Source organism: Coturnix japonica, chromosome 8, assembly GCF_001577835.2.
Source record: "Coturnix japonica isolate 7356 chromosome 8, Coturnix japonica 2.1, whole genome shotgun sequence".
In the NCBI taxonomy this organism is placed as follows: Eukaryota; Metazoa; Chordata; class Aves; order Galliformes; family Phasianidae; genus Coturnix; species Coturnix japonica.
This window is the reverse complement of record NC_029523.1, coordinates 12,458,014-12,484,332: the sequence shown is the minus strand read 5'-3', so window position 1 is coordinate 12,484,332 and position 26,319 is coordinate 12,458,014. Positions and strand designations below refer to the sequence as shown.

Below are 26,319 nucleotides of genomic sequence, written 5' to 3'. Positions count from 1 at the left end.
GTTGTAGTTAGATACTAATTACTGCAGCCAAGCAAAGGTGTTCTGAAAGTGGGGAGGTAAACTCAGCAAAATACCCTTGCAATGCTGAGGTCTTTTGCAGAAACAAAGGCACAGTACTTTGCTTTGATCGATGAAAGTTTCTTCTAGAACAGCAAGTATTTTTCTCCAAAACAAAGGCCTTTGGCCTACCAGAACCACCAAACATGCCCAAATGCAGCACCATAAGCTTCCCACTGTACCACAGCTAATGAGCATAGGGCAGATGGAAGCAGTATGGCAAACCGAGCAACATGCTCTGCATTTCCCAGCATGAATTTTGTACCACATACTCTGATCGGCTTACCAGAAACATCATGTTTGCATAGCCAAGTGATATGGCAGTGGACAGACACAGCATTAATGGTGACAGTGAAAACTGTGGTCTAGTTTAATCTCACAGAAGTAAAACAACTTTTTATATCTGTGCCTCTCTATTCATTATGAGTTTCAGTAGTGCATAGGATAATAATCCAATTCTTTCAATTTGAAAGAGGACAGATGATAATTGAGTTAGGAAAAAGAGGTTGCCAGAAAGGTTTTAAGTCCATGCTGCCAAGTGTTTCAAAAATACAAATAAAACCAACCCATTTTTTGGTCAGTTTCAGAGCATTTTGTCATGTTGATGCTCAGAGATCAGCACTAATAAGCACAGTAGAAAAAGAAGCTCATTTTATTTTTACTGCGTCTCAGACTCTAAGACTAGAACACCTCAAACTGACATTTGATTGTCACTAAATCAAAACCTGTTTTCAAAAAATGCATGTTTAGAGGAAGAAATAAGCATAAACGGAAATAAAAGAAATGATTGAGTAACAAAACTTCACTGACTACACTGTCAAATAACAAACTTTGAACTCCCTTCCTATGTTGTTGCCAAGAATTCAAGGCCTGGGTGCAGGAGTTTTGCACGTCTAACCACACTCAAAGTGAACCCCCTTTACTAGAGCCCTTTCTCAAGGCAGCCCCCAGACCTCTGCATGACTGAGCATGAAACAAATATTTCCACCAATCCAGCCATGGAACACTGCTGTGCAATCTGAGTAATCTAAGAAACCTTGCTCTGAAAATCATACAAATAAAACCTAAAACCCAAAGGACAGAAAGAATAACAATCTATAAAATATGCAGGGAGAGAAATGAAAGTTAACAAGTACAATCAAGAGGAAGTGTGAAAAAGGGAACAAGGTGATTATCCGAACACTTGAAATTAAGAGAATTGGCATGGAAGTTATAATGCCAAAATAACATCTGCCATGCTGTTTCTGCAGAGACTTCCCATAGTTGGAAGTAGAATTCTACCAGGTTATAACACATGCACACCTTTCTGCAAGATCACCGCCTCACAGGACAAAGGAAGAAGCAGACAAATAACTTCTGCTGTAAAGGTGACAAAATACCAAAGGCAGATTTATTCAGACTCCACATCCATTTTATCAAGTAACATAAGCATTGCTATAAGCCACTAGAATATATGAAAGTTTAAAACCATTTAAAGCTTGGACACCCAGTTGTTCATTAATTTTAGGTGCATACGCTTTATGGACAAGTGCTAATGCGGCAACTGGCATATGGAAATGCACAGCTCAAAAATATAGCTGTATTCCTATAGGTGTGTTGAGAAAAACTGTTAAAATAAACTTCTGAAAGTTGTTTAAATAAATGCATGGGGAAATCTAACAAATGCACAGAAATCTAAGTAAAATGATCCAGGATCTTCAAAGTCCTAAAATATGAAATCGTTCCAATACAGATCTATCCTGAATTCAGGATGCTCCAACAAAAGCCAGGATGTAAAAAACGTTAACAGGTGACCATTTCAGTGTCTCTTCCTGTGCCATTTTTACAACTCTCCAAATTCTCAGAAAGTACCACAGTGCTGGACTTCAACAATTTTGCACATTATTTCATGGCTTTAAGTGGGCCAGCTCGGGAAGCTGAAGGTACTTCCCTACTAAGAGCCCAACTATAATAATTACTGAACTAACATGCATTTTAGCATCAGGTTTGCTCACAAAGGAAAAGAATAAATTATTATGAATTTGTTGTCAAACAACACTGAGAAGATTATTACAGTCTCAGAAGTGTTTAGCACAATTATAAAAATAAAGACAATTCCTTGCTTTTCCTGCCTTCATTTCACATAACACATGTTAAACATCTGTATCAGGCATAACATCTTAAAAGCTATGGAGGATGAGGATGTCAAGAAAACAATAGTGAATCTGTTGCCAGGAATTCTGATTCTGTGTAGTCACATGTATTCAAATCCTAAGTACCCACATGAGGATAATTTTACATTCCCCTGCTCCGCCTTTAACTATTTCAGTTGTGACTGCGTGCCTGAAGCAGATCAGGGAAACTAAACAGGCATTGAATAAAATAATGTCAGTTGATATTCTTAAAAGAATAAAAATATATTCACATTAATTTAAGACTTAAGATAACATACTTGTTTAAGAAGCAATTTTAATCTTAAAATGAAAGCTTTTCTATACTCATTTTTCTGGTGCAAATTGCTAGAATCACAACAATTCTGTCTCAGAATGAATAGCCTCACAAGAAAGCAAGCTGTTCTGAAAACTAGGAAACTTGAGCAGTAAGGACACCAAAAGCCACAGAGAAAGTTCCTGTAAGTGTTTGGCAGTTCTGGCTTTCAGCTGAGCCCCAGATCAGTAGAGAAATGCACACATGCTCTCACTTCCCCAGGAATATTTGATCAAATAAAATAAACAAAGAAGGCTTGCATTTTTCATGCCAAGCTCAATAAAAACACTTGTGGCTATTACACGCACCCGTATCCTATTTCCTACGATAAAGCACAGCCAACATGAAGTGCCATAAAAGACAGTTCTAAGAAATACTTCAAAAACACTGAAATTTTTGGGGTTCTTTCTTGAAGAAAATGTCTTGACAGTCTCAACAAACAAGGCATCCTATCAACCAAGATTAAAAACATAAAATACATATAAATTCCTAGGAGACCAGAGACACGATTGCAGCATTTCATGGTATGACCTTGTATCTATGAGATGTCAGTCCTACCCTGAAAGCGCCAGGTTATCAATTTAGATTTGCAAATTTCAGAATACATAACCCCACGCACTTCTGGTCTTGCTTTTCTTCTTCTTCTTTTTTTTTTTTAATCTTGCTTCCAGGGAAGAAAAAAGTAGACAAACCTTATTAATCATTAATAAAAGAAGTCTTCACATGTAACAGGGGAACACATACCTCTGTCGTGCCCTTACCCTACATCAGCCATCCTTCCTAAGTTTGTGAATATCTGTTGTCTGTCCATTGTACACAAGTGCCAAGCAAATTAAATTAATTAAACATGTATGTTGCACATTCAAGAGAACCAGGAAAACTTCAAGAGAATCTAATCCAAAAAATTTGCTATAGGAGATTTACCCTCCTTCCAGGATGTAAGAGACTCATAATTCAGCAGCATCTAGCACATGGCAGGTTCAAAACAAAGCCCAGTCTCCCCTTCTCCTCTAAATAAAGCCCTCAATTAAGAGATTTTCAGACCTTGCATTTCACATTACCAAAATTTCAGCCATTGACTGAATGAATGAGTGATTTATTTTAAGTGATTTTGATGTTGCAGATTCTACCTGGCGTACTGTCAAAAAAAAATAGTATTTTTATACTGGAGCATACTATCTCTAATAATGTCTCTATCTTTTCTATTGGTATTTACAGGCAACAGGAAAAACCTCAGCTAGTAAACCCAATTAATTTCACATGACACGATGGGAAATTCTTCTTCAAGATAAAAGGGCACTTGGAGTTGTTTTGTACAATAATGGAGAAGATAATTGTGTTTTGTTTTCAGATGCTGGTCCTAAAAGTAAAATCTGGTCTTTCCAAGTTGCCTATGCTCTCTTGCTCTTCACTGTCACTAGCAAGCCCTGCTGTAGCTTTCCATTCATTTTCAGAGCAGTGATTTCTGAGGGCTGGAACTGGAAAACAGCTGGGAGGAGGTGACTAAGAGCCACAAATTGTGAAATATATTCTATGCCCATCACCTTAGTATACAACAGAAGTATACAGAAAAGACTGTTTGGGCCAACTGCTTTCATAACATAAATATGTTAGAACAGGCACGTGCAGTACCCTTCTCCTAGACAATAACTAATTTTTATGCAAAGCCAAGTATTTAAATATTCTATCATTCTGTCAAGACAATTAGTATTAGCACAGCCTGCAGCCTACTCTGTATGTGACTCTAGTTCATGCTGTGCGTGCATAACTGTAGAAACTGCACTGCTATGCAATTCATTCTAAGAGCATCAAAATACAGTAAAATTTAGTTTCATGCAAATTTAAACCTTGCAGTTGATTCATTCTGGCCCCTTAAGAGGTGCAGACTCCAGGTTTAGTCTATTTCACCTCACATTCAGGCACTCTTTGACCACTAAGGATTAACACTACCATCAGGTTCCCCCATTGATGGCACTCTTCTACATTTATTTAACAGAACTTGTGATTACCTTGTGAGACCTACAAGTCAGAGTAAATCTGTTTAAAACTTGCCAATAGATTTAAAAGTTCCTGAGTGACAGAGAAAGGCACTAATAAATGCACAGCAGAACTACATAAAGCTTTTAGTTTCCATAAGAAACTACCCTGCACAGGTTTCAACTTCAGTTTTTCATGCCTAAAAAGCTGCCTGTAAAAAAGGTAGGTGTAGTCATTCACAACAGCCCAGTGCCTTACAAATTTTAAGATAACAACAATAGAATCTCTGATCGTCATTCTCAGAAAAGAATATTATTTTTCTATTCATCTAATGGCAGTTGAACTGAAGTTGATCTGAATTTTTTTATTAAGGGCAATCAATGAGATGCCTACTGAATAAAACAATAAATACCTTCTTCTTAATCATACACTAGACCTTTCATGCAGCGTAAATACCAAAAATGTATACAACAGCTGAAGTTGCACAGATGCATACATTGAACATTGAGTTGAATACAGTACAAACCCAACAAGGCTGCTATTGAAATCAGAGGAAAAACTGATTATGGCCAAGAGTATCTGCCTGAATTGAACACACTATAAAAGATTTCACTTACAAGTTCCGCCAGCACAGATTTAGACTCTCTTTTGCTAAGCTTCCATATGATGGAACATCATCTTTGTTCTTTCATCACTAATTCTAACTGTGCACACACATGCTGCTCTCACGGGAAACAGTGCTCAGGATTTGTGTGTGTAATAACTGTAGGAACTTGAACTAAGAAACTCAGCTGTTGTGGCATGCAATGTTTTCTTTTCACTTCAGCACTTGGTTTTGATAGTAAACAACAGCACTGCAGAAGTTAACATCAAAAACTTTCTTCTCCTGCTGCTGCATCCAGAGCAGTTTAAGTTCTTGCCAGTCTCTCCAAGTGCAGTGTATATAAATAAGTAATTGGACTGTACTTAAGAACTATCATAGTCAGCAACACTTGCTATCTGCTCAACATTCCCCACTCAGTGAAGCACTAAGAATGTATTACAGGGCTAAAAGAATATGAACTATAGTATTTGTTTATAGTGGTCATGGCAAGGATCCAAAGGTATTCATGTTAATTTACAACACATTTAGGTAAATGATCCGGCTTTGAAGACAGCCAATTCTGTAAAGGCCTCTTGTAGATCCCAATCTGTTTCTGATTTCCTTTGCCCACCCCACCAACTTTTTAAACTATACTTCATGGTTGTGAAAGGTGACGGAAAGAATTACAGGGTATGGAAGTAGTTTACTCCTATGACATGCAAAGCATATGTGGATAATACCAATGCAAACTGCACATGCTTCTTTGTATTGTCTAGATATTCACAGTTCTGGAAATAAATTTAGACCAATCCCATTTGCAGACAGCTTCTAAGTCATGGATCTGGAAGAAAGGCAATTACTCCTTTACCTCTCTTTCATGATGGTCAAGACCTTCCTCAGGATTTCTGAGATTGAGGACGTGCACCTCTTGTGGTAGGCCTGTTGTGCCTCGGCTTGCACAGCCAGATAAGACTGTGAAACTCTCCAACAAGGCATGGACTGGGTGCGAACTGTTAACAGGGGATAGCACACACTCACTCTTTGGCACAGGACCTGCAGAGAAAGAGACGGATGCATAACATTTAGAGAAAAAAGCAGTTCATAAATTACATCTGTCAAATAATCAAGTCCCTTTTGGTCACAAAACCAATGGGAACACAAACAGAAACATCATGTTCATTATCTACATTATGAACAAATTTTAATTTAGCATATTCTCCTAAGTATGCAAAATTGTTAATTTATTTCTCTCTCTGAAAGTCTAAATTTAAAATACCCTGAGGGAGAAAAAGAGCAGTTAGGGTGGTTAGGAGGAATTGGTTAGTCTTAGATATGAATTATTTGCTTATGTCAAACATTGTTATCTCCAAACACTAAAAAATGCAACTCTGTATATATAACAATGAAAAATTAATCTCTACTATAATGTAATCCCAGCAGGAAGGATTTGGGCAAGTTGCATTTGTTGCTTTTGAAGCACTGCTGATTTATGGTGAATGTCATTCAAATACATTGGACAAAACAGATGTTTATCACATGATAAGATGAAATGTTTGTTTACTGAGTCTATTTTATGTCTGACAGCAATTATCTACACTGATAAGAGATATCTAGTCCAAAACAGAGTGTACGCCCTTTTAAATAATCACCAGAGCATGATGCAGTGCCATACTCTCATATAGTACGTGAGACAGTGTGATGTGATACAAATAGAGCAAAAGCTGAAACATACGGACAAGTTTACATTTGAACTATATCTCAGGAAACTAAAGCAAGACAAATATTTATGAAAAGCAGTCTTGCTTTTCCAAAATGGCTCAAACCTACCCCTGACAGTAACAGATACAGTATGTTTTGGATTCAGGAGGTCACAGGAGAACAGCAATTGACTTAACTCCTAATTTGCACCACAGTCAGTTAGTTAAGAATTAGAGAAACCGGTCCGTTCAAATGCTCCACCATATAAAGGAGAACCACAAAACAGAATCCTGATTTCTCTGGCTGGCATATAACTACAATTAAAATATTTCTTTAAATATATATATATATATTATTAATAATATTAATAAAAAGTTCACAGTGAAAGAAAATGCTTAAACGATCAAATCGCAGAGCTCTTTCTGTTTTTGTGAAATCTACATCCAGCAGTCTAGCTAGCACTAGAGATTATTTGACCTGGGTGCACATGTTTAGTTATATTAAGACTGACCTACACTTTGCTGGTTAAAAAGACAGTTCACTCAAGATACAGGTAGAAACTGGCCATTTAAAGTCAAACCCATCTTAAAACAGACATTTTATAGAAAAAACAAGGCCACTGAGAACGATAATACTTCCACAGTGCCTTGGGTTATGCATGCCTTGTCCTGCAGAAGGAGCTGCTCCTGAGACCCACTGGTGCATGCTATGTATCCTGCCAGCTCCCAAAGAATGGGAGCAGTTGTTAAAGGCAGTGCTGCAGGCATAAATTACACATGCCTGTGCTTGGGATGCAGAAGATAAACAAACTTCCTGCTCTCTGTATGAGGAGCTTGGTATTAACACTGACTGGCTGTGTGGGGGATTGCAGGTTTATCTTTTAACTCCTTTTTAAGAACATGCATGTGAGATGAGAGCAGTCCAAGAAATGACTCAGTTTAAAAAAAAGTAAAATAAAATAAAATAAAATTTGATACTTTTTCCTTTTGTAACAGTTGAAGAAACATTCAGAATTTGCAATAAAAATACTACCAGCAGCAAGGGCTCATTTTCCTGATGTACAAGTGCAGAACAATTAGCCCAACCACTGACAGGCAAGTCCTGCAGCAGAACAAATTATTACATAATCTGCACATAAAAGGAATTTCCAAATACGTGCATTTTTTTGGATAGGGAACAAACTGAGAGCCAAGAACTGACACAACAAGAGCTGTGTGTTGAATTGCATTTCTTGCAAACCAGAGTGGAGTCGACATTTGTAAAGATGATTATACCATAACAGAGAAAAAAAAGTCAGGGAAAGAAAAAACTTACACAAATATAAACACACACCAAAAAAGAAATAGCACTATGGGGGTGAGGTTCCAGAAAAGTATGGGGCAAGATAGCAGCCTCTATGTAAAGGAGCGATCAGAAAGTCTGGCACAGAAATAAAAAGCCATAAGACTTGGAACAGAATGGAAATGGAGCTGCTGACAAAAAACATACACTTTACTTAGCAGAGGTTCAGGAGAGAGAGCCAATATCTCCCCCTCGCACTTGATCCCCTCCTGACTACCTGTTTCCATGCAGTACACATATCAACCCTCCCCTCCAGCTGGTCTTTATTTGATACATGTTTGCCACACTAGAGGAAGTTATGTGGATTTTTCCCCATCTCTGTCAGGTTCATCTACAAGAAAATGACAGTGACCAGTAAGTTTGGGTGTGAATTTACAGTCCTGAGCTTTCTGTACTGTCCTTGCCACCCTGGCACCCCCAGGCACATGCTAGCCAAGTGCTCCGTATGGCAGGCTGCTCCCTTTGCAAAATGGAAACACTCACAGAGGGAGTAGCAGTTCACATCCTGCATAACCACGTGCAGCAAGGCTTATCTACACAATGACAGGCAGACGGAGGCATGCCCACACTGCCTGCTATCCAACCAAGCTGGAGGTGGGCCAGCAATCCTGCAGAACGCATGTAACCCTGCTGGCAGCACACCCAAGCAGCGTACCAGGCCTTGCAGGGCTGGCTGCCATAGGTCCTTGGCCACACGAGCATGGCCCCTTGACTCCTGCACACGAGCTGGCTTCAGGCCTGCCAGCACAGGGCAGGCCTTGATGCATGGCAGATAAGCTGCATGTCCAACACTGAACAACCCACCATCACTGCAACACAGCACCCACCCTATCTCCAGGCCCCAAAATGATCTCCTTCCTTTCTTGCATGTTCTCCTCCTTTCCCCTTTGCATCCTTGAGCAACTACACTCCCAGTGCTGCCACTATGTGCACATGTCAACATTTTCTCTTTGATTCACTGTGACTTCTGTCAGCTCTGTACACCATTCCCTTAAATCACAGCTCTTCTGAGCAGCTCTGTGTAAGAAACCAACATTTTGGGGAAGGAGATGGGGCAAAGGGGAGTTATTTCTTCTGACAGAGTTGCTTTCAGTTCATTTTAGTTAGTTACTAAAATGCAGTCCCTGAAAGTTGAGCTGGAGATCAGAATAGCTAGTGAAGGCTAGTTCTACTGTATTCCAACCACATACACTGTCAGATTACCCAAATACAGGAATTTATGGTGGGCTAAGTAACAGAGGCTCACACTAGATGTTGCATCTCTGCCAAGCTTTGCATTGGTTTCTGTGTAGCAACGTCCCAGGTGCACACTCTTCCTAGGAGTCCACCACAAAGTCCACCAACACTCAGTCTGTACATACTGTGAGCCAGTTCTTTCTGCCAGCTTCTCTCCATTTATGCTTTATTTTAGTCTCTTTACATTACACATGCCCCAGTGCCATCTGAGCTACTTACTCACCACTCAGTAATATTTCTTTCCAGCACTACCTACTGCACATGCAGGTCTTGTCTCGTGCCACTCCAAGGCACTGTCACTCTAGCAGGAACTCTCTTTTCTCTAAATTAACTGCTATCTCTCTTCTTGGCTCTTCTCAGACTCCTCCTGATGATCTTCCATCTGTCTTCCTGCCACAACACCTTCCTGTGGCTAGAAAGCTACTTCTAGGTACTTTAAATACTACAAAGTGTATATTTATAACTCTGAGGGGAAAAAAACAAAAACAAAAAAAAAAAACCAAAAACAACCAGCAAGCCCATTCTATGACACGACTAAACTGTTTATCACCTCTGCAATATTTGCTTGTGTCTGAAAGCCTAAACAAAACCACATTGCTCCAGTTTGTGTGGCAACAAGCCTTCAGGATTCACTCCTCCTTCTACTGAGAGTACAAATGTGTAACGTGCAGTCAGTGTTCGGCTTTTGTTTCACTATTATGGATTTGGACTATGTATTCATTCAATGAATGCATTTAGCTAGCAAATCCTGGCTCTTATAACAATTACATATTAATTGTTTAATGCCTGCAAAGTCTTTTGAAGAAGGAAATCAGGTTAGGTTGTTTTGTACAAACTAATTACTGCAAATGTGCTTTACAATGGCAAATGTTAGTGAATATAGAATTTTAGAGAACTATTCTGTGCTTTATTACTTTCTACTTCCAATTAATAAGAAAATCTTAACACAGATCCAACCTCGTTTGATATGAACATCTGGAATGTATTCAGTACAATTTCAGCATTCTTGTTTCCCATATCATCCATGTTACTAATGAGTAACATGTGTTTTAGGAAAGAAGAGGAAAAGGGAGCGAATACAACATAGGGGAGTACACAGTAAGTAGCAAAGTGGGATGATACAACCTAAGACTAGCTCAGAGCTATGATGGATTTTATTTGAATAATAAATGCTAACGTACATTCTGTTGCAATACCATGGAGATTTCTATATTGTTGTCAGTTGAAAAGCGTGATGAGCTCCTGAAAATTACATGAATCTCTGCTGTGGGTTCAAAAGCACGTTAGCATGGTTCCCATATGTCATACAGGAGGACACAAGACACACCAATGGGATATAACACTCTTCAGTAGAACGATAGATTTAACCTAATTAATTTTTGAATGTGGCAATGACACACATGCAGTCATTATAAATAAAGACAAAAAATCCAAATCCAGACTTGAGAAACACCAGGGATTTCTGCGCTGTCAGGTACAAAGCAATATAAATTACTGCAGATCCTGCTAGAATTCATCACTTTAACTTTGAAAAGCAAGCCCTAGAGAAGGCTAGCTATCAGAGCAGTGATTTCAGTATGCCTAAATGCCAGACTTCCACAGAAGCTCTTTTGGAGAAGGTTAATTTAAGGGTATTTCTTATATTAACTAGTCACAGTGACAACTGGGACAAGAAGGAAGGAAAGAGATCTTCAAACCTAGTTCTGAGTGACAGCAAAGTTCCAAAAAACAAGAGGAGTAAAAGTCATTTGCTCTGGAATTGAAAAGCTTAAAATTCATTGCAGAGCACTCAAGCAAGCTTATTAATAACTTCTTCCTAAAACCTTTACCACTCATTTCTGAAAGATACAGCCAGTATTCTATAAAGTAATGTTAACACCTGTACATCCTTTTTCTCATAAAGGATTCTTTACTGCGGTAGCATTAATACAAAAAATATGCCAGAATTGAGGCAATCAAGAATCTACAAGCGTAAATATAGCCTGAACTTCCTATATGCAATCTCACATCTTCTTTTGGGAGTCCAAGATCATTGTGTTTCCACACCGTAAGATACATGTTTAGGGCTGAGGAACTACTACAAAAAAACTCATAATTTATCCCCAAACCCTCTAGCAGAGCTAGGAGAATACACTGAAAAGCAATTAATTGCTGCCAAGTTTAATAGAATCATAACATGAATACCAACAAGAGTCCCATCTCAACAACAGATCCCTCTGAGGATCTACAGAATTACTGGTCATGGAAGTGGGCCCATTTACCACTGTCTCATTTGCTAAATATCCAAGGAAGGCTTGGCATTCAGTTGCACAAATAATAAATAAATAAATAATGAATTAAAGATAGAGGCTTTGTATTGAAAACATAAAGACAATATAGCTGTTGTACACAAGGCTTGATAAGCCTCCCTTCACATCCTTAGTTTTCAGGGAGTGTTATTTACTGCCACATCTCATATCGGCTTCTCATCAGGGGAAAAAAAAGGTTTAAAAAAAAAAAAAAAAGGCATTTTTGGTGGAACTAGATTTGACTGAATTACTGCAAGGGCAAATGGGAAAGGTTTAAAATTACAAGGGAAAGGTTCATGGACAAATTGTGGCCATTTTTTGAAAGAAAAAAAATCAAAAGAAAAGAAGAACTGCAAATGAGTTAGTAGAGGGTCTCAAAAACCTCAGGCATGTATCTATTTAAATTAGGGAGCTATAACACTTGAGCTGAGAAGAAAAGTATATCCCTAAGAAACATTCAATACATATGGCAACATTTGGTTGTAGATGGAGTTAAAAATGCATAAACAATATTAAAAACATGTGCAAAAACAGAGGTTCCCCATTCCAAAGCTCAAAGCCTGCTAATCTTCAGTAACTCCATTTCATGCACTCTTGCTCTTTCCCTCTTCCTCCAAAGGAAAAGAAAATGATCTTCTGGAAGATAACATTCCAACTTAACACTGACTTCTAGTGTAAAAGCTACATGAAAACTTTGCTCTGTGTGTTCTTAATCCACAAATATTACTCTAGAATTGATTCCCATTTCACTATCACCAATTCTGTTCCAGATATACTCCACATATGGGCCCAACATTTCAATCTATCAACACACTAAATTATCTGCAATGTATTTTGGTCCTTTATTTTCCTGCAGTTTTTCTAGACATTTCTGTTATGCATAACAGGGTCATCTCCCTGTTGGAGCATAGGTGACCAAGCCTCACGTGTTACATACATGCATCTCACATTTTTCCTGATGTAAAATTACAAATTGCATCTTGTAAGCAATAAATACTTCCTTCCACTTTCAAACATATGCACCTAACAACATTTTGTCCTTATAAGGATGTAAAATTAGTACACATTAAATTGGAGAAGTGAGTTATCTAATCAAACTCAACTTCTGCAGCAATGTACTGCTGCTACTTAAGAGAGTAGAACAGTACCTAAATATATAAAGTATCTATTTTATGAAAAATGAAAATGACATTCAAATTTACAAAACAAAACTCATTTTGATAATTGCACAAGCAAGGCAAGGCTAGTTGATGTCAATACATCAGTATCTTGTTTACAAAAATAAAACTCCAGGTGTCTAAATAAGACACATATTAAGCTAATTAAATAGAAAATGCGAAGATTGAAAAGTCTATTTTGTTTAACATCTGCTGAGCACAATTTTAAGACGTTCCAGCTCATGAGACATAACCTTAGAAAACAAACATCTGTACCTAAAAAACAAAGAAGTCTTTCAAAGCAGATGTACTGCAACACGTAAAGTATCGCTTTATCAAAGAGCTACATTTTATGTAACTTCTGCAGCACATATTCCTGACCAAAAGTACTGTCAGAGCCGTAACTTCTCCTGAGATTTGCAACAAAACACTGCTTACAGGACCTCTTCTGTGGTATTTTTCCATGCTCAATGCATATGCACTCATGCACACATGCTCTCCCTCTCTTTCATCCCTTCACCCAAGTATTTGGAAAACACGCCACTAGTATAAGAGCATCTTTTAAACTGTATAAACAGAACAGCATGAATGTGTTGACATTCATTTAAATAAACCTGGGAAGTACATCTTCTGTTTTCCATACCAAAGTAGTTCACCACTGTTTCAGATATGGTTGCGGAGTTTTTCCCGTACTTATCCTCAAGCAGCAGAAAAGAGACAAGTTTCCAGCAATTGGTCTAAAATACAAATATAGGCGATACTCTTACATAAATCTCAGGTCCCATGGAGCACCTATCCTTTTCCCAACAGCTGCAAAAATTAATCAGAGGCATGGTTTCCCTCCAGACATGTCTGTATTTCAGAAAAGTATGAATTCCATCAATACTTATATCAGGATACAAAACAAACTGCAATATTACATCTTAACAGGCTGAATAGAAGAATCAAATGTAGCCTTCAGTTTTATCCCCCTAATTAATCAAGTTGTCTCCAGAACCATTATTATAAAAAGATGAATAAATTTGTAAACAAAACCATTTCTAGCAATCCTTGCTCTTTATTCCAAATAACACATAAGGTTTTGTTGTTGTGAAAGTCTCTTTCCCCAGAGATAGCTCATAAATTGCCACAGATTTATCCCTTCTTACTGCATAAAGGACAGGAAGTTGCATGGAAACAATGAATGGAAGTACACTTTTTTTTTTTTTTTTTTTTTAAATCAGACAACGACAGGAAGAATTTGGCTTGGTTTACATTACAGCCCCTTATTGGGGCCAAAAGATTAAAGAAAAAAAAAAAAAGAAAGAAAGAAAGAAAAAACACCTATAAAAACTAAATGCTTGCTTAGAGAAAAACAGGTTTCAAAACCATCCTATTCACACTGTTATTGTTACTGTATTCCTGAAAATGAGTAAATTACACATAACAGAGATGGGAATTCCAGATTTTATACAGTCAGTTTCAAAAAGAATCTTACTTTTATGATCAGCCACACAGGAATTCATGCATCATCAGATACCACGCACAAACACACATGAAATACTCGATCACACCTCAGTGGTCTCTGCTTAACCAAGAAAATAAGTTCTCCAAGTCTCCCTTTTTCAGCAAAATGTTACCTATTTAAATTGCAAATGTATACTTCAGTTCTTTGTACACTGATACAAGTTCTAATCATTTTCAAACAAAGAAAAATGCTGAATTATGCAAGAAACTGACAATAAAATTCATGTCATTACCATGGGCTGTGGTCTTGCTTTGATACTACACCATGGAGAGGAACAGAGGAATTACCTTTCTGTGATGAACCAGTGATCTATATAATTTGGTATCTCATTGCAGGTACCACCAATAGGTAGAGACAAAGGTATCAAAATACATAATAATAGTAAGATCATAGAACATGTTCACTTGCTATAGAGGTCAGGAAGGATTTTGTTTTGTTTCTTTTGTTCTCCTCTTTATATTCAGATCAGAATGTCTTCAAAAATTTTTGTGATAGTTTTTCATATACCCAAGTAGTCACACATTTCATCCCTATCAGCTTCAATTCAGAACTAAGTACACAGCTCTTCTTTTCCTCAAAAATGCATAGCACTATATCAGTTGTCTAAGAGATAATACCATGCAATGAAAGGAGTTCATTATGTCCAGAGCTTTATCAAATGGCTGATGAGAGCCACCTCAAGGATATCAGGGAAGATTAAAGAAGCGCCTCAGAAACATCAGAAGCCAAAGGAAAGAAAAAAATCAAAACCACACAGGCTTGGGGGAAGACTGCTCTGTAACTTAAAGAACACCAGCCCATTTCTAATTAAAAATAACAAGACTGTGAGTTCAGTTGAAGGCTGAATTCCTACAGCTGACCCTTAAAGGATATGTTCAGTATCACTAAACATCTCACTGCACAAACCTTGAAAACTGATCCATGTCATGAGCTTAAGGAAAACAAATCCTCCCCTCCTCAAAATACTTAAACTTTCTTTCTCCTATTGAAGGGGAAATATATATATTATAAAACAAAACAAAAGAAAAAAAGCACAAGAGCAACTGTACTCTTCCTCAGCATAACCTCCATGTAAAGATCAGTAAATAAATCAGTCATGGAATATGCCCTGCTACACTATTTAGATTTAAGCAATTGATTTCATTTTCCAGCTCGTTTTTCGTTAAGGACTCTGTACCTAAAATTGTTCAACTGTCTGTGCCTAAAAATGTGGACACAACAGTGTTGAGGAATGCCCATAAAGCCCTTGCTTTCTCCTGGACTTGAGGACAGCATCGTCATGGCAGGGGAACGCAGCATCCACACAAACGCCAGACAGCTAAATGCTGGCAAGCGTTTCTCTGAGTTCCAGACAGCTCAGACAAGGGGGATGGACCACACTGGTGCCATTTCACGCTGGTTGAGGTGGCTCAGACTGCAACTGAATCTCCAGCAAGAGCTACAAATGTAACAGAGCAGCTCTCCTGCAGCCATGGTCCACAGGTCACTGATGGCTCAGAAGCTCTTAAGTGATCTGGGTAACTACATTTTCTTTATCCTATTTTAGCTTCTCCATATTCTAAAAACCTTTGAAACCATCCCAACCAACCAGCTTAGAGCAAAGAAAAATATATGCAAACAAATTCTAGAGTATGGTGAACAACAGATCTAACTTGGGTGCTTGGAAGTATTTATCTTCTGTTTCCATGTATGTCGGTTTTTCCTCAACACTCTCTTCCACAGTGACATTTTTGTTTAAAATAATTAAAGCCCCTTATTACCTTAGCTTTCAAGCTTCTTAATAAATGCACATAATACCATAAATCACACACACACTTAGATATCTTAAGCTAAATAGTAAGCTTCTACATTAAAACAGTTCTGTGGGCATCTGACAACATTTATAAAGAACAGCATCAGGTAACATCTTTGAAAGTTCTTTTTCTTCTTGTTCTCCAAAGTCCACAGACTAGAACCTTTAAAATAGGGCTTTAAATACCACCAAAAGCAAAGCTCAATTTCCTCCTATGGGACAAGGTCAGATACAAAAAGATTTTAACCCTCAACAAAACAAGCAAACCATTGCAAAAACAACAACAAAAAAAAAGGTCTACTGAAATGTGCAGCTGCATTTTCTGTTTAAAACAGAAGCACCATTAAAGCAGAGACACAAACAACCTTAAAGTTACCACAGCAATAGCTCTTACCCATGCTGCTTACCACTGCATGCTAATTCCTATGGTCATCATTTTTAACCATGTGAGCACAAACTGTGTTGGCTGGTTGCAGCCATGATGGCCCACACAGATCAGCAAAACCATGAAAACTCTTCAAGACAGCAGCAGGGATTTGGCTTACTATATTTAAAAGCACATAAAACAACAAACTTCAGAAAACCACTTAAAAGGATGACCCTCACACAATTTTAGTGCTGAAAAATAGGGCATGTGCTTGCATGTGCTGTCCAGTAGTTGTCATCTTTTATAACTGCTCTTAATTAGTGCTTGAAATTTGAAAATCTATTATATATCTTCTGGAGGAGAAAATTCAGAAGACGGACACTAAAAACAAACAAACAAACAAAAACTGTCTGCAGAAATAGCAACATCTCTCTGTGCCCTGGACATGGGAGCCCTTGCACCACACATCCCATGGGCAGGTGAGGGCAGAAGCACAGCAGCTTGGTTGCACAACAGGGTGAAGATAGAGGCAGATGCAGCAGCTGGGCACTGTGAACTGGAGCAGAGGTATGAGCTGAGCCATACCAGGAAGCACAGGCCCTGGTGGAGGACAGCTGGTTGGTAAATGGCAAATGCTGGGCTTGGCATCCAGGTACAGATAAAGTGAGGAAGGCTCTGCACCTCATGTACACAGGATGCTCTTCCATTTGCATGGGATGACAGGGACAGACTCCAATGATTAAGTCATCACGATGGCGGATCTGACAAACCTGTACATACATAGCTACCAGTAGAGGAATGCAAAACCAGTGAAACCACAGTTTAGCACATGCCTTGATTAATAAACAAGCTTCATGCAAAGGATTGCTAAGATATATAATATCGGTGTGACAGCGTTGGAGAATAAATATTTTGAATAAAAACCTAGTGGAAATGAGAGAGGTCTAACTTAAGTCATGTGATGGTGTTTGTCCCACTTTTAAAAGCACACAGGAGACTTCTGATTTTGAGCATGAAAGCTTTTCCTGAAGTGATGTTGCACACTTTCTCCAGTATTACTAAACCCACCCTTTATGATGGCAGGACACTGTAGTCATGAGCCAAGGCCGCTACTGCTTCCTTCCCCAGCCTTCCTCCAAGCCCACTGTTAGCATCTCAGACAGACAGCGAGGCTGGGGCTGCCGCCTCCATCAGAGGTAACCATAGCACCTTTCAGCATGACCCTTCTCCTCCTCATTTCCTGAATTAAGGTCCTGGAAACAGCTTGCAGCTACATTGCAAAAATCATCTTAGATGTAGCAGTAACAGACCAGAAGTGGGAGAAGTCTGAAGCTGGAACAATTTTAGTCCTCGAGTAAATGGATATTTCGTAACTTTAGCCATTCAGATATTTCAGATCCCATGGCACAGTCCTTCTGATACCACAGAACTACTTACTCTTGTAGAAGTAACCTAACACACTGTATTCAGTCAATTTTTTGAGGAGACTGAAGGCACTGTCAGATCCCTTTGTCTCATCACCCTCTAATCAAATCTGGTTCTACAAGCAGCTTTCAGGGTGGTGGGAAGGGGGTGGGTTCTGTTAAAAATAAGCTAAAAATGAGGATCAGAAAGTTACAATCACTGTTCTGATTCAACAGAACATGAGTTAACCCTGTTTGTTTCACAGATTTTAATAATTACCACATTACTGTTACAGCAGTTTCGAATATGACAAAATGCATGATTTTGAGATGACACAGATTTTAAAACTACCACACATCTCTGTATCTACACATCGCCTGCATCTTAGTGTCTGAATACTTTCTGCCTGAATGCCTGTAGCATCACTGCTAGGTCACTGCTAAAGTGACCACCAGCTGCCAGGTACTGGCAGCACAGACACCAGGCTGTAGCACACAGAGGCAGTTGGTCAGAGCCAGCACACACAGACCAGAAAGTCTCAATCATAAGCACAGAATTAGAATGACAAAAGTCACATCCATTTCCACTCTTCATTTTTACAGTGTAAGATGATTTGATACAGTTTGCTTGGTATAATATCAAATGCATGTGGGTTTTTTTTTCTGATATTCTGCTGTTGCTTTTATAAAACTGTCAACATTCAGACAATTAAGTAGATCTGCTCTTAAAGCCAACTGTCTTTGGGTCATGGCTAAGTAAAGTAGAAACTGCCTTTGTTTTTTCCTTCCAGAACGGGAAAAAGTTGAACCTTGTCCTCTAGTAAGGCTGACTCAACAGGATGAGTGGAATACAAGCACAGAGGTCAAGTGGCCTTAGAAATCCCTCTTCTGATGCTTCACACCAAGGGGCTGGCAGGAGTCACAGCAGTAATACCTGAACAAGCTCAGTGCTTGCACCACACTCTGACAACAGACTCTGTAAAATGTTCCATATGATGTTACATATTAAACACAGTTCCTAAGCTAACACACACATATGAAAAACAACCAACCCTCCCCTAGTCCATAAGCCATTTCACCAGAATTCAACATTGCCATAATTACCATGAAGTTATCTTAAAAACAAGATGCTCTGAACCAAAAATGTCAGGTCAATCTACAAGCCTACAAGAAGCTTCTTTCAGAGTGCTTTCTTTCAGTGATTCAGGAATCTGAAACTTTTGAAATGTTTCATCCTGACAAAATAAATGCAGGTTTTCTAAATACGTAACTACCATTTAAAGAGCAACTTCACGTGTGAGACAAATAGTTTGCACTAGCATGACAAGATGGCCATATTTTCCCCTTTACAATCTGTTAACATTATTACCATTAATTTATAAGGCAGAAGAAATTTAGCAGTTCAAAGGGTGAGTTTGCCACTCAGTGGCTTTTAAATGACAGCTCAAATTAACTCTGTTTACCTAACACAGCATGCTCTCTTTGACTGCTTTATGTGAAAAACACAACTTAACAGTCAATCAAATCTTACTTAAAAAATAAAAAAAAAAAAAAAAAAAAAAAAAAAAAAAAAAAAAAAAAAAACCACAAGCCAAAAACAGGCCTCATGGAAGAGAAACTGAAGATGTGAATATGTAACCATACAACTCCTGGCCAGAGTTTGCAAGTCACAGGCTCTGCCTCATCTTCTACTTTGAACATAGCAGTGCAGCCACAAAGTACAAAACCACAACAATGGGAAGCAACCGACTCACTAAACTCTACTGAAATTAAAGTGTCAGTGAGATTTAAGGAAGAACTGAACTGGGAAGTTATTGCTCAACAGTTACCTCTTCCAAACTTCTCCCTTCTTTTCTTCCCACTCAAATCCTCCATTTACTTCCTTGAGCAACTATAACAAAAGTTAGTGAACACAAATTTATTGGTTCATATCATCAAGCACATCCTGCTACATGTTCACAAGTACCTTTACCAGTCTTTGTTTTCTACTTTTTTCCAATCTCTTTGGGCAGGCATCACTTGGACCTTAGCAAAAGGATATCCATTCTGTCTCTTGATCTGCAAGCATCCAAGCACAGCTATTCCTATCTGCATAATTATCATGTCTCACCAGGTCACTAGAATAGAAGCCCACACTGCAGGAAAGCAACAAGCATGATGTGTTTTAACAGACAAGGTTTATCTTGTTTGACCAGAGACTACTGAATTATAAACCAGCACCATAAACATCATATGAAACCAATTATAGGATTTGAAGAATAAAAATGATTATATGCACCACAAAAAAACAAAAAAAAATAATTTTAAAAAAAAAAAGAAAAAAAAAAAGCATAGGAAGCATCCTGAATCTTTACTGTAGTATTCAACTCAAGAAACTTCTGTCTTAAGGATTCTCTCTCCATCTTAATACTGAGTTTCAGGCCCCTTGTTATGCCTAGTGCAGTAGAACTCAAAGCTATGAGCAGTATTACAATATTAAAAACTATTTTTTCTTACATCAAGTTATGTGATGTAAGCTGCATCATATTCTTTTTCAAAATTAAAAACTAATTAAGATTGTGTGTAAATTTCAATATTTCTTTCCCTGTTCTGAACCATGAGGTTCCTTGGGGGTTTTGTTTTTCTTTTATAATGAAATGTCCTTTTTTGGGGTAGTACACGCTATCAAAATCAAGTTGAAAAACAGCTGAAGGTCAGTTGCATTTGTTATCTTATAATATAGCCTAATGCTGTAATGTGTTTGCTTCCGGGATGTGATAATTAGCTTTGTGTTCTTTTGTTTTTCCACAAAAACGTGGAGATACCGGAATCTTTTAAGGAAACACTGAATCATTTTGGAAGGCTGTGTGCAGTAAGAGTTGAAGTTACAACCCTTCCTAAATCTTAGAATTTAATGGCCTCAACTTCACAAAGGAAATCTGCGCTCTTGGATCCTGCTTTTAGGAAAACAGCTCCAAGAGAACTATACCAATAAACTGGAATTTTCTGCTGAGGAACATCTCAACATACACATTCAAAAAATGAAAATTCATTCTGAATAAGCCACAAAATCTACAGAAAGAGCAAGTGTTTTCCTTTCCACGGAGGATTAAAATAATGGCAATATACTTGCAGCTAAATCAAGTTAGGGCCAGTAAGTATGTGTACTGTAACCCAGCCAAGTGCTGAAATCATTACCTTAAACCTAGCATATACGCTGAACACTTAAGCAGCACATACTGCCTTCAACTCCCATTGAAATCTGTGGATCCTTGTGGGGATGGTGGGGTTTTTATTATCTCACAGGGTCAAGCTTTTAGTCCTTAATCAGGCAAGAATCCAGATGAGGTCTATGGGAGATTTGCCAGAGAAAAGATTAAATGGAGAGTGAGAAAGGATGACTCTAAACAACTTGGGAGCAGATCTTTATACAAAACAGAGAGCACGCATATTGTAAGCCTGATTCATAGGGAGTAATCTGGCTCACGCAGATGGTAGCCACATGCAGAAAGGTCTGGCTGTATATATCCTACACTTGCGTCTCTCATTCGTTGATGAGAAGAAGCAACATCATTGGACGAGCATGGTTTTCATCATCTAAAACATACATTTTGATGGAGTGAACTTCCCCAGTGCTGAGATTTTAAAAAACCACTAAAATAATCATAAAAGAGTTTAATTGTAAAATAAAACACTAATTTGGCCTGCCTGATCTTCTCTGCCCTCCACTAGAAATTAAATAAACCCTACAGCAAAACAAAATCATTTGCAGTGAACAGGTAATTTTTTTCAGTTGAGAAATCTCTCTGAAGAGACCGTTTGCCATATCAGTCAAGTAACTTAAACGAATCTCTAATGTCTCTTTTCTTTTCCCTCGTGGGAAAAGGAGTTTCTTACTAAATGCCACCACACAAGTGTCTTCTACCCAGGAAAAGATTCAAGTCCTGCTTTTCAAACCTCTTTCTTCCCTTCCAAAATACAAAAAGATTTAATTTCGCTCTGATAATTCCTTCCTTTATTAAGCACATATCCACTGCTCTGTGCTCTGTACAGTTCTGACAAGGACATTTAGAGAACCATAGAGATGTGATTCTGCAAGAGTTAACAGCATCCACATTTTGTTAATGCACCAACCATCTGCTTGTTAAATGTAACCAAAAAGAGCATGCACATAGGCAGTTCACTGTTAAATGCATTTGTGAAACTATTAATAAGTTGGAAATAATTTGAGTCCAGGACACGAGTACAGCAAATACTCCAAGGCCAGCATCAGATACAAAAGGAGAACTGAGATGGCCCCTGAATGAAAACACAATAGCTCTTCACCTCAGCTAATCTTTCTAGCTTTTACTTTGTTGTCATATTTGAAAAGGGAAATTGTACAAAGGATGCCCAACTTTAACAGCGTATATAAGGCACATATTGGAACGTCACTGTTGCCTGAAAAAAGGAATCTCAGAACCTCAGAGCTGACTCAAGTTTCACAAAAACATAAATGTTCACATGCACATCTGTAACAGTTACAGAATTGTGTCACAGAACAGTAGGGGTTGGAAAAGACCACTGGAGATCACCTATTCCAACCCCCTGCTAAAGCAGGTTCTCTTCCTGAGATCCCATGGGTGCTGCAATCCAACTTGCTCTAAGGTAAGACTTCAACACATGCCTCATGGCTTGCCTGAAGAAGTCCCAGAGCTTCCTTGGCACTCCCAGAGGTGAGGGGGCACAAAGGGGATCCTGGGAATGGTGGGGCTGCCAACTCAGTCATCTTTTTCAGCAGAAAAACCTCCAGATGCTTCCAGAACAGCCCAACAAGACAAAGCACATGTAGACAACATTTTATCATGCTGGCCACAGAATAACAGCAAGCTTGAAAGGAGTAAGGACGCTTTCACTGCAAGCTCACAGAAAGTTTCTTGCCATGGAACTAGATTCCTCAGTGAGTCTTTTTCCTTCCCGCAAGGCACACAACAGCTCTACTTACAGTGCAAGTGAAGAGAAATCTTAAAGTGAAAATTTCAGAATAACTTGGCACCATGACTCTAACTTATGTTTTCAAGTACCATCAGTAAAGTACAGCATTATTTGGAAAGCAGACACTATCCTGGAACTTACTAGATGTAAAATAACTTTGCAGTGGAGTCAGCAGGCTGTGGGGCCTCATGCATGCTTTGTATGCTTTGAAACAGTCCCCAAGAAAGGTTATTAAACAAGATGAGTAATATATCTTCCCGTCAGACACAAGACACACATAAAAGCTGTCACTGAGTCAGCACATTGTAGTGGCGGTTTGTACCAGTTTGTTTTGCTGGAATTGGTAAGAGTCTGAAGGCAACCCTTGCTATGCATCTCACGTACACAAATTATTACCTTTCAGTTATTACAATTATTTTTGTAGAAGAATGTAACACGTAAACAACCCATTTAAATGGATCCATAAGCAGTATTAGTTTTTATTTTGAGGAACAAACAAGAGATTCTGATAATCTGTCTAACCTGACAGAAGCTGGAAATTAAATAAAAGGCAATTTAATACAAACAAAAGCAAATAAAGAATCCTACACAGGACCTGGTGAAGTTACTGTAAGTCTTCTCCCACTGTTCAGTTTTAAAAGGAAAAGCGTGCAAACGTCAATGCTATTGGTGGTACAGTGGTGCATTTCCTTTCCATAATGTGTCATATTTCATTGTTGGAAACTATATTAAGTTGGCAAATCCTTTTTACAGATACTGTTACATTGGTCACATGAATTTTTAAAAAACACCTGTCAGTTTTGCTTTTACTTTTAGGGTAAGTGGTGTACCTATGCCAGCTGTAAACTTCTTTGCCACATGCTTCATTTTTGGCTGGGAATGCTTTACTTAAGGGTCGATGCCTAACCACCACCAGGTGAACCACAGATCAACAGATATTCAAAAGACTTTGGCAAAACTTTGATACCACACTTCTGTAAGTGGAAATTTGGTTTTGATCTAGTACAAACATAGGCTGCTATAGAGAAAGGGAGTAACTCTATAGAAAAGGGAGGCCCACCCGCCCTGGCCACCCATTGTCAAGGGTGCTCCTGTGTTTGCTCTAGCAATTGTGATGGTCCAGGGAAAACAAACAACTCTTCTGGGGCTTCAAAAGCTCTCACATGAGCAATGGGAGCCAGGCTGAAACTTGTTCTTCCTATCAGTGGTCCAGTGGTAAAACTTATATCCACATCCATGAAGTTAAGACCCATTATTTTAATTAAAATTTCATAAGATTCATTGTGCTTTTCTGCTCATACAATCCACAGGCAATTCAAACACTGCATCACTACAAGAGAGATTACATGGTCGAGTGTAAGGGCAACTGCATAATTGCTTGGAAAAAATATATATATCCCTGCCAATCAACTGAAGAGTGGCATCAGTATTTTCTAATGGGACACCAAAGACTTCAGGATACAAACAACCAAAGAAAGAATAATCACGGTATTTGATTTCAGTGAGGTGAATACAGAGTATTGTAAGAGAATCTCATATTTGAGATTATTTGAGATCATCCAGAAAATTAGAAAGGTGGTTGTTTAAAAAGTCTGTACCAGTTGCTGTACCAGTTGCTGTAGGAGTTTTACAAAGGCATCAAATACTAATTAGTGTTGGAATCACATTATAAGAAAACAGATTTGTTAGATACAGACAGATTCAGTCAGGTACTAGACACGGGAGGAAGAATATGCTGCAAGGAAGAGAGAGACAAAGCATAGCACACATTACAGTCATAGTATCCCATTGAAAGGAAGTAATTATGTGAGTTGCCTTGCTTTCACTACAGCCCTTGCGCAGCATGTTCACAGAATCACAGAACTGCCAAGGTTGGAACAGACCTACAAGATCATCCAGTCCAACCATCCACCCATCACCAATAGTTCTCACTAAACCACATCCCTCAACATAATCTCCAAGTGTTCCTTGAACACCTCCAGAATCAGTGACTCCACCACCTCCCTAGGCAGCCCATTCCACTGCCTGACTACTCCTTCAGAGAAGTAGTATTTCCTACCATCCAGCCTAAATCTCCCCTGGTGCAGCTTGAAACCATTCCCTCTAGTCCTATCAACAGTTACACAAGAGAAGAGGACAACTCCCAGCTCACAACAACTTCCCTTCAGGTAGTTATAGAAAGTAATGAGGTCTCCCCTCACTGATAAATCCAGTCCAATAGGCCAGAAAGCATTGATTCATTGTTCAAAAAATGTTCCCTTGTGAACCCAGATTTCATTCTACTTTTTCACAGAGCAATCTCATCAAATCATAGACACCCATAAGCACTTGACCTAAAAAACCATCTCAAGTGCATTATTATTTTTCTAGAGAAAGGGAAACTACATTCTAGGATTCCTTGAAGCCAGGAAAAAAAAAGAAAAGGAAAAAAAGAAGAAAAAAAAATTGTTAGCAAATCTGTTTACCTGAAAAAACTAATCAGTTTACCTGAAATCTCAGATAGCTTTTGGTTGAATACTTTTATATAGTCATTCTATGCTGTTGAAACAAACAGAGAAAAATAAGCTGTTTAGAGAGGTTTTTTTCCTGCATATAGGTTTTAACAACACCATTAAGCAACTCAATGCTCAGAACAGTTTCATTAGAATTCTTTTCTCGTGAATCATACTAATAATATTAAAGTTCAGCCTGGTATTCGTAGTGCTGATTTACAGGCTTCTTGCTGCAAATGTAGCTTTGAGATGCTGTAAATGCAACAAAGACCAAGATAAGTAAGTAACTTTCATTTTTAGAATGAGGTCTTCAGAAAATTTACCAGCAACAGAACAGGGTATTTTTTCTGAACAGCTTTTATTTTTTCTGCTACTGATATGAAACATTCCTTACTCTGAGTATTTCAGTAATATGTTTTTTTGTTGTTTGCTATTTCAGCTGTATTTCTGCCTGTATTACTAAAGTCATCTAGCCAGCCCCCTCACAAGAGACACTTGTGAAGTATTTACTTAAGTGTTACAGCTTAGGCAATTGTAACTTTTCTTTAAAAAAATTCTTCAGAGAGTCCTTCTCATTATGCACATTTTAGCTCTCTTACTTCCACCTATGATGATACACGTTATCAGAAAGACCAAACATTAGCACCAAGGGAAGGAAAAGTTCTGCTTCAGTAAGAAAAACAGCTACTACTGGCCAAGTTCCAGAAAGCAGCCGAGACAAGTAATATCCACAGTAATCTCTAAAGAGTTTTCCTGCCGTTTTTATCAAATACTTCTACTTTTTCAGCTTAAAGGTGAAAATATCCCATGGAACAACTAATTACAGCTTTGGATTCATTAGCGCTATGAAAGGAGATTTTGTTACTGATCGAGCATTTCAAAACAGGAAACATGGAAAACTAGCAACCTTTTGAAGATTATGTAATGAACAAATTACCTCCAAAGAGGTAGAGTGCCTTAACACAAGAAACTAAAGCCACATATTGAATTTCTAACACGTAA

General features: G+C 38.3%; 1 protein-coding gene across 1 annotated transcript in view; it reads right to left on the bottom strand.

Annotated features, from left to right (window-relative positions):
* The window catches only part of TGFBR3 (transforming growth factor beta receptor 3), a 106,735-nt gene that overhangs the window by 59,456 nt on the left and 20,960 nt on the right, over positions 1-26,319 (bottom strand). The window contains exon 3 of the mRNA XM_015870365.2: positions 5,952-6,136. Within this exon, the coding sequence (XP_015725851.1) occupies positions 5,952-6,136 (185 nt within the window). The remainder of the gene's footprint in view (positions 1-5,951; positions 6,137-26,319) is intronic.